Genomic DNA, 10,320 nt, shown 5'->3' on the forward strand with positions numbered 1-10,320 from the left:
ATACATTGAAAACATAACAAGAACAAAATAACAAAAAACTACCTCAACAACTAACAGAAAATCATGAAATTGGCAAGGATCAGGATACACTCTCCTCGGCAGCTAACAGATATTTTCTTACAGTTGGAACAGCAGTCTGGAAGAAGTCGATAAAAGGGTGAAGTAAGTTGGCTTTCCGCTGCATGCGAATCACTGTACTGTTCATCTGTTAAGCTGTTCCGTGGTGATATCTAGCAAAGAGCTCAGTGTTCCTAGTTCCTGATGGAAAACAGAAGTTTTATCATCTCAAGAAGCACAGGACAGTCAATCATCCCATTAACAATCTTGCACAAAAAGATAATGTCATATTGTAGCTTCATGCTATCTCCTTGAGCTGCAGAGCAATGTCATTAACTGACACATCATGAAAGGGATAGTTCAGGCGCAAGCCCACTATTCGACGAAGTCATGTCTGGATCCCTTCAATAAGCTCAGTGAGGTAACTATGATGAGGAGACCAAACCACGGAGGAAAATTCTAAAACGGGTCGGACATACACAGTGTATAGAGCTCTCAAAGTATGAGGCTGCCGAAGAAGACCTGATACTCGGAAGATAATACCCAGATGCCTGTTTGCCTTTGCTCTTGCATGTCTAATATGAGATTCCCAGCTGAGATTCGAGGATAGTGTTACATCCAGGTCTTTGACTTCATCAACTCTCTTGAGAGCCCACTCATAAAGCTGGTATGGAAATTCGTTTGTAACACAACTTATGTTCTGTTGTAAGGTGATGCTAGTATCAGAGCCCCTGATAAAGTAAACAAAGTGCTGTTTGTGTGTGGGAAACATTACTACGCTCTGAGAAGACAGAGAGAAGAGCTGGGTTTGCAAGATGTTGCTATCATTCGTGTGGAGGAGCTCTGCCCATTCCCCACCTACTACCTACAACAAGAGGCTGACAAATTTACTAATGCCAAACGTATGTATTTTAACTTTATTGTTATTAATTACAATTTACTACATATTTGCCTAAATTTTTGGAAAGTTACAATGTTTAACTTGCTTAGGGGAGAGGGGGGCTTTGTGCAATAAAAAGTATTTAAGTTTGTTAGATAAATTATAAAATATTAATAAAGAGTTTTTTTTATTAATTTAGAAGTATTAATAAAGAAAGTAGCCTAATATGATTGTGTTGTTAATTTATATATTAAGCATAGCTTGCATAGTATTCAGTTGTTGTGTGTTTATTGCAATGAGAAACAAACTTTTGTATAAAGTGATTTTAAACCATCTAGAAAAGTTCTCAGGAAAGATCGTATATAGTGTACAGTATTTATTAAAATCATATCACAGGTTATAGAAACTTTAAATTTGACAATCAATCAAAACAAATGAAAAATCATACTTTATACTTATCAATTATTGTTATTTATTTACAATTGAAAATCACATAAATTATACAATTACAAAAGAATATTAAACTGATAAAATTCCTCAACGGGGAGTTTGTTTAATTATAAAAGGCTATTAATAAATTATACAAACTAAATAACAGTTTTAACTAATTATAGTTTTATTAGTTTAATTAATATTATAACATATTTCCCTTGTTATATATGTCTTACTATGTTTATGTGATTACAATCCTAAGTATATTGTGTGGGAAGGGGGATGCAAGATGAGTGCCAAATTGAGGGAATATTTATTTCAGATTTCATTTGGTGTCAAGAAGAGCACCAGAATATGGGAGCTTGGACCTTCTGTAAAACACGGTTTGAAAATCTTCTTGGTAGAAAGGTATGTTTAGTTATTTATACTGATTTACTTCTATGAATGTTACTTCATTATAATTATATTTTTAGACATAATTACAACATTTATTGTGTGTGTATATATACTGTATACTCACCTTCGGCTCTCAGGGGGCTACACCCCCAGACCCCTAAGTGGGATTATTTCTGAATTCAAAGATAAGAGGGAGTTGGTGATTGGTTAAATTTGGACATGAGGTTTTAAAATTTCATGTTCATAGTTGTATCCGTTCTCGCAAATGATGTGGGTCGTAATGCTTTGCTACTGCTCAGCCAAATGATGTGTGATATATAAAAATAATCAATGGATTTCGTGTGAAAATGAACTTGTTCTCGAGACCGAATCTAATTAGACGAAATGTAGTAATATAACAGAGTTAAAGAATAATATAAGCTAAGGAGTTGACAAGAATTTACTTAAGTTTTGAATTTGAGGGCTATTTTCAAACCAACAATCACAGATACGAATAAATACCAAATGACCTTTTTTTAAAGATCACTTAATTTCCAATAAAGATATTGCATCGATCAAAATTGGCCTTTGAACACGGAAAATAAACACAGAAAATTGCCTAGTTCTATTGGATCTTCCTTGTAAGAAAATTTTAAACTAAGATGCGGTTCTGCCCTCAGATTTGAGGTACGACCTCTGGTTTGCCTGTTATAGAGCTTGGGAGAAATGACTGCACTGGTCATCTCTTCTATATTTTTTAGAATAATTTAAACGAAAAAATTGATGATTCAGAGAGGTGTTTTCAAATGGCTGGCTACACAGACTACTATTATAGAATTGTGCGAAGTTTAAAGTTTATAGTATACTTGACTTGTTTAATCTTAGTCAGTGTAACAGTCAAAAACACTCTTTCCCTATCTACTATTTACACCACTATCGCTCAGCCAATTCCCGTCAGGGAAATATAGTCCATCATTGAATTGTCTTGATAACGTTGACTCTTAATTTGTTCTCAAGGAAAACATGCAGACAAACATAATTTGATATATATATGTGTGTGTATAATTATATAAAATTATATAAAATAAAACATAGTAAAACGTATAAAATCACTCGTTTATGCAGTAATAGAAGCAAAATCCGAAACTGGATTGAATTGCACAAATAAACACAGGGCCTCAAATAAAAATATACATGTGAAAATTGGCAAAATTTTAATTTGAGAGTATTTTTTGGATGAGCTGGTTGAAATGCGTGGAAAACTAATGTGCTTATTCGTTGACCAGACAATTTGCTAAAACCTGTAAAAAATTAGATTTGAGCTACGACAAACGGTTTTGTTGCTAGATCGCTTGAAAGCAAAATATTACAGCATTTTTTTAACAAGTTGCAAACAGTTTTTAATTTTTATAAGGGATAAAAAGTAAACATTGCCATTTTTCAGACTTTTTCCTGTTGGTTATACGACAAAAGGTACGTGCGTGCCAAATTTCAAGTTTCTAGCACTTCTAGAAATATGTTAGATTGTATCTATACATCAGTCAGACAGTTTCACATGTGGCTGTATAGGTATTAAGATATAATTTGTGCATGTGCGCATGCACACACACACACACATAAAATGTACAGCACGATCTACTGTGCACTTCTGGCAGTGTCATAGTTATTTCAGTATGCCATTCTAAGTGCTCTAAACAAGTGTTCAAAATAGCCACTGGACTCAACTCTCCCACCAGATATTACATAAATGGCGTTATTAGTTTTCTTTTGGTGTAGAAAATGCCATATGGAAATTCATCATGAATTGTTTTCTGTTTATGGAAAAGACATTATGAGTTATACTACAGTTAAAAATGGTGCCAAATGTTTTATGAAGAGTGTACACAACAAAAAATGAAGTGGCTGATGGCCTGTGGTTACCGATGGCCTCAAAAAAATAATCTTAAGGGGCTTAGAGACCATGATGGGATTTTTTTACAACTTAGAGACCAGTGGGGCGTAACCCGGAGGTATTTTGAAATATAAATAGGCTTATCTGTTAACCAGGGATCCTAGAAATGTCCATACAATCGGTCCAATAGTTTTTGCACGATTGAGTAACATACATACTGGATACCATTAGAATTTTACATAAAAGTATAGATGTACATGTATGTGTTAGTAACTCTTAGATAATAATAAATAAACCTTATTGTGAACAAACACTAACAGACTACTTTTTGATGCCAACTTAAACAATTCTGAAATTGAAAAATATCCAAGAATTTTACATTCTATCTACTCTAGTCTGTGTTTCTTAACTAGGCATACAGGAAAATGTTTAATAGTCTTTTAAGCATTCTTAAAAAATTGAGAACACTTCAGTAAAATTAAAAATGCAGATTTATATATCTATTGTATTTTTATATTACAAATATTTTCTATGGTTTGCTACTTGAAAATATCTGATTTTGTTAACACACATCTCTTTCAGTTGAAGTACTGTGGCAGAGGTCCTCTAGCAACGCCTGCTGTGGGTATCAGCAACGTTCATAAGAAAGAAGTGGAACACGTCATCAAACACCCATTTCAGATGGATTGAGGCTTATATTTTTGTTAATTCATGTAGATTTAGGGTATAGAGTTTATCAAATTCAGTATATACTTTACTTGATTTAATCGTAAAATGAAAAAAATTATTTTAACTTGTGTAGGCTGTTTATCATATAGGTAGGGAGGAAGTGCCATTCCCTTCTTAACCTTATTCTGCTTGTTCCCATGGTCTATGGTGAGGATCTTATCCAACAGACTAAGTTAAAGATTGTTAACAATCTGCCTAATCTGCAGCTGGCAACAGTTCGTGGCCATAGTGATGCGATAATTCATAAAAAGCAAATTCATTATCATTATCCCTAATTTCTATTATTACTATGTAACATTAAAACTAAATAAATCAATCAAACTTAATAAAATAAGAAAAAAATAGTTATGAGTAATAGCATAACCATGCAGAAACAATATACATAACTTCTATATATATATTTTTTCAACAAAAATGTGTCAATATTTGCAAGTTTTAATTCATTTAACATTTTAACTGAAATGTGTACATAGACTATAAATAACAATAAAAAGTAAACATAAGAAGTGACATTACGGCCAATGCAGGTCTTGGGAGCTGAGACGGAATCCACCATCATATTTCAGATTAAGAGGGAAAATAGCTCTGCTCTGTATGTATGTATGTATATATATATATATATATATATATATATATATACAAATTAATGCTTATTTGTATATTCAAGCAATGTGTATAGTGGAATTAAGTAATCAATTGCTCATATATGGCTTTAATTTTTACTATGGATCTCTCTGAACTTTATACAGAGTAAAAATAAGACTGATTCACTGTTACTGATTGTTACTATTGTAAGATGTATCAGAACAAAAATCATTATTCTAAATTAACTCCAACTTAACTCAGAAGTTTATATTTATACTAATCAATTCATTGTTAGTTGTTTTTGATACTTTTGGTAATGTAAATTTATAGGGATTCTTATTCATCATGTTATATGTTAATGTTTACAAATATAAAATATATTTTAAAATGTTTTTGATCTTTATTTGTTTTTTCACATTTCCAGAGTTACATAATTTATTTGCAGATCTCACAACTTAACTAACTTAATAATTTGTATTTTTTCAGATGCATGTATATAGGAGGGGAGCTCAGGGGGGCTTGGCAAACCTTCCTTCCCCTCTCCCCCAAAGTTTTAAAAGATAGCCATTAAAATTTCACCACTGATAATAAAAGCACAGGGAATATTCCTTTTACTATATTAAGTTTCTGCTAATATTGTTAAACCAATGTCTTTTTGAATCTGATTGATAAGCAGAATCTGATTCACCAACCAAAAAAGCATGGATATTTTGTTCTGGTGTTGCTAAAACCTTCAATGCAAGAGGTTAACATTGCAATATTTCTGGCAGATTTAACTAGTAGTAGTTTTGTAGTTATGTGCTAAATTACATAATTTATTATTATGTGTTGAATCTGAGAACTTATCAGACATTCAAACAAACATTTTTATGTGTACTGGCAGTATGGGTGTGCTCCATAATTTATACATTAAAATACAGGAAGGTAGAAATTTAGCTCTATATATGAGGTGTGTGCAAAAAGTATCACGAATTTTGAATTTTCGCGGGTTACGTATGTTCGAATTTTGATTTTTTTGTGGTGTTATGTTGGTACAGTACGCGCACTGAAGGTTTGGCTCCGAGTCAACCGAGCAGACTATGGCAGGGGACGGGTGGATTGCCCGATATAACAACTGTCCTGCAGACATCCGCCAATGTTTGGCCCGCTGCAGTCTGAATATTTATTGTCCCTGTTCTCCCTTACAGTCGAGTATTCACTGTTGTTAGAAGTGGACAAGTGGTTTAAGTGCATTATACACAATTCATTGGTTTAGTTAGTAGTAACGTTAGTGAATTTTGATAGTTGTAGGGCATTACAAATTATTTAATATTATCCTTGCTATTAAGGTTATATTACAAGTTTTAGTAGTTTTGTTTTGATTCATCATCTCAGTTGGTATAATGGCCCAATATGTTTCCAAAGTGGCTCGAGGAAAAACTACGAGAAGCCAGGCTCAAGAAATTATATGGAGGGTTAGTGAGTTCATGGCAAATGAGTCGAAACTATCTAATAATGAACGAATCCCTATAAATAAATGTTTAGAAAGAACTGACGCGGCTTGTGGTGTTTCAAAGACACTGATAAAGGACATTCGCTGTGAAAAAAAATTATGTATTCTTCCACTGAAGGGGAGTGTTTGTTCACTACCCCTAAAAAATATAAAAGAAAAAAGAAAATAGTAGAACTAGACGACTTTGATAAATGTGTTGTTCGAAGAACCGTCCATGAATTTTAAAAAACTGATAGTTGCCTGTCAACTCTTCAATTGTTAAAAAATAAGCTGAATGAAAAAATTAACTATGAAGGGGGTTTAACTAGCCTCAGAAAAATATTAGCATCATTAGGATTTCGGTGGGAAAAAATAATATGAAAATGGATCATATGGAAATGAAAATAATAGACAAATTTTGATTGAAGCTAGTGACATAGGAATGAAACGTATAAACTATTTACGAAGTATAAAACAAGCGCGAGCAGAGAACTCTCCTATTGTTTACATCGATGAATCGTATATATATTATCATCTCATGTGACTGAAAAGGGATGAAGTGACGCCAGTCTTCAAGGTTTTAAAAAGAAAATAAGTAAAGGCGAGAGGGCCATAATACTGCATGCAGGGGGTGAAATGAGGTTTATTCCTGGAGCTTGCTTAATCTGGAAAGCGGGAACGAGCGAAGGAGATTATTATGATCAGATGAACCATGCGAACTTCATGACATGGACAAGAACTCAGCTCATTCCAAACTTGCCAGTTAACTCTCTAATACTTATTGATAATGCCGCCTATCATAACGTCCTAGTTAAGAAAGCACGTAATTCAGGTTCCAAAAAAGCAGAAATGATCAAGTGGCTACAAGATCATGGACTGCAGTTTGATACAATGTCACTTAAGCCTGAATTGTACAGTTTAGTAAAACAACATAAGGATGTATTTAAAAGATTTGCATTTGACGATTTGTTAGAAAACCACGGACACAGCGTTCTTTGCCTTCCTCCGTACCATCCAGATCTAAATCCGATTGAGAATATTTGGGGAATAATAAAAAATTATGTAGGTTAAAAAAATGTTGTAAATAACATTCAAAATACCATAGTTTTATGCAAAGAGAAAATAGACTCAATAACAAAAGAAGACTGGGGAAAGGTGTGTAAGAAAGTTGTAAAATTTGAAGATGAATATTATGAAAAGGAACATTTAATTGATGACACAACAGAAAGATTTATTATTAGTTTGAATGAGTTATCTGATGGCAGCAACAGTAAACAGGATGCCAGCGAAGAATCAGAAATGGGTGGTGAGGATGGAAATAACTCGCCATTGGCAACTCTATTATAGGTAAGAACAGCTTTGTAAACAAAGTAAAATCTAGGGAAAATACTGTTCACCATGCCGATTTTAAAATAACGGATTCTACATTTATGTGTTGAGAATTTAAATTCTTAATTTGTATTGTTAGACGTTTAGTAATTTTACAATTTTTAATCACTAATAGATTTATGACATTTTATTTCTTATCTGTCAGAAAGTCAATTAATATACAATATATTGCTAAGGTAGTATTCGAATTTTGAATTGAATGCTACAATGTAATACGGTTTAATCCATATATAACCAATGCCTCTATGTATAGTGTATTCGTAGAAATGCTAAAAAAATAATTTATTGACATGCCACATAATTAATAATTAAGTTTTTCATAAACAGGATTCTTTATACAACAGTGTTTCGTATTCATTCATCTGTCATAAAATTAGTTTATAAACAATACACCCCAAAACACTCTATTCGAATATAATACAATGAAATTCAACATAATTTCATTAAAGTTTAAAACTTAGTTTATCACAGATCACCACTATGGCCTAAAGTGTTTTTTTTTCAGAAATAAACTATTGCAAAGTGATTCAATGTTAAACTTTCAAATGGTATTGCCATGTTGCATTTAAGTGAATGGGCCATAAACTGTAGGGTAGCGGTGTCGGTGATACGTTCCACTTCAGACTAAGTTACGGCTAACCTAAACTATGCATCTGAAAAAAGTTAAATCTAAAATTAACTTCAGTTCATTCAGAAAAACTTTCCCGCTGGTGAAAGTTTCCTGACCAAATAATAAAAAAAATCCTCACATACAAACTTTTTTGTATCACAATTTTGGCACAGTTAATTTTAAAATATATTTTATTGAAGAAAAGTAGTAAGACATTGAAACTTAATACATCATTGGCATAAACAGGAAAATAGATCTGCGAAGTTTCAGAATTTTATTTGTACAGGAAGTTGGTCTAACCATAAGTTGATTGTCGAGCGAGAATTAAACATTGCCGTCCGTGATGGATCATTGGAGAGTCAATGTTTTTATTTGGTTAGTAGGGCAACGACAGGGCCGAACCTTCAGCGCGCTTACTGTACATATGTCTCTCACTTATTTTGACAATTTCGGCCATTTTGAATGTTCAGTTAATTGTTGACAGCTGCTTTGCTTGCACATGTTTTGGTTCGTCTTCGATTTTTACCTATTTAAAAAAATGGAACAAAGAACCTGTATCAAATTTTGTGTGAAAAACTAAATTAAGTGCACGGATGCATTCCAAATGTTGACTGTGGCATACGTAGAAGCTACTTTGGACAAAAGCAATGTTTATCGGTGATACAAAATGTTTTCAGAAAGCCGAGAAGATGTGAACGACGAAGAGCGTGCCGGACGCCCGAGCACTCAACAACAGATGAGAAAATTGATGAAGTAAAGAAAATGGTATTGGCCAATCGTCGAATCACCGTTAGAGAAATTGCCGAGGACCTAGGCATATCGATTGGCTCGTGCCATTTGATTTTAGTCGATAATTTGGGCATGAGACGGTTCACCACAAAATTTGTACCAAAATTGCTCAATTTCGATCAAAAACAGCATCGCATGAACATTGCTAATGAGATGTTAGAATCTGTCCGCAGCGACCCTGCTCACACATCGCTGCTTGTACGCGACTTCTTGGCCAAAAACAACACACTAATGATACCGCAGCTACAGTATTCCCCAGATCTGGCCCCCTGTGACTTTTTCTTGTTCCCGAAACTGAAGAGGCTCATGAAAGGACGACGCTACGCCAAGATTAACGAGATAGAGACGGCATCGAAGGAGGAGCTGAACAAGATACAAAAAAATTATTTTTTGAAGTGCTTCGAAGATTGGAAAAAACGTTGGCACAAGTGTATAATATCCCAGGGGGATTACTTTGAAGGGGACAAAACAGATATTCATGAATAAATAAATAATTTTTGAAAATACACAAAATTCATGATACTTATTGTACACATCTTGTACATTGATATCTGAAAAAATCAACAATTTTGTATTTTAACTCACTCTTATAATTTGTATAAGATACACTCCTCTGCAAAATGTAAACAAAATACTGATTTTCCAAAAAAGAGCCATAAGAAGAATGTTGAGCCAACATTTTAAGGATTCAGGGAAGCAAGATTTTATACATCTAGATATGTTAACATACATATATATATATATATATATATATATATATATATATATATATATATATAAATTATTGCAGATATGTTTTCAACTTTGCTTTCTAAATAGGCTACAAAATTTTGTCTATAATCATGGAAAAAAAAACTTTGTTTGAGCAAATATATATAAATACTTTATTGGATTAATTTATTTAAAATACTAGAGCTTTAAACTTTGGTATATTTGTACAAAATTATATTTAAAATCAAAATACAAGATTTCCCATTATAAGATATTTTTTAAATGGTTATAATCAATAGTTTTTCATGATCAAACTGAATTTTTCAGACATAACTTTCTACATATAATATATATACCTTTCTTATAGGTCTAAAGTATATAATTTTCAGTAGAACATATTA

General features: G+C 32.7%; 1 protein-coding gene across 2 annotated transcripts in view; it reads left to right on the forward strand.

Annotated features, from left to right (window-relative positions):
• LOC124371401 (probable 2-oxoglutarate dehydrogenase E1 component DHKTD1 homolog, mitochondrial) overlaps positions 1–5,341 on the forward strand; it is a 59,500-nt gene extending 54,159 nt beyond the window's left edge. For both annotated transcript variants that reach the window (XM_046829732.1, XM_046829733.1), the window contains 3 exons: positions 768–959; positions 1,692–1,777; positions 4,218–5,341. In XM_046829732.1, coding sequence (XP_046685688.1) covers positions 768–959; positions 1,692–1,777; positions 4,218–4,325 — 386 coding nt within the window. In that variant the 3' untranslated portion in view covers positions 4,326–5,341. The remainder of the gene's footprint in view (positions 1–767; positions 960–1,691; positions 1,778–4,217) is intronic.
• The last annotated feature ends 4,979 nt before the right edge of the window (positions 5,342–10,320 follow it).

This window comes from Homalodisca vitripennis, unplaced genomic scaffold, assembly GCF_021130785.1.
Source record: "Homalodisca vitripennis isolate AUS2020 unplaced genomic scaffold, UT_GWSS_2.1 ScUCBcl_1313;HRSCAF=4776, whole genome shotgun sequence".
NCBI lineage: Eukaryota > Metazoa > Arthropoda > Insecta > Hemiptera > Cicadellidae > Homalodisca > Homalodisca vitripennis.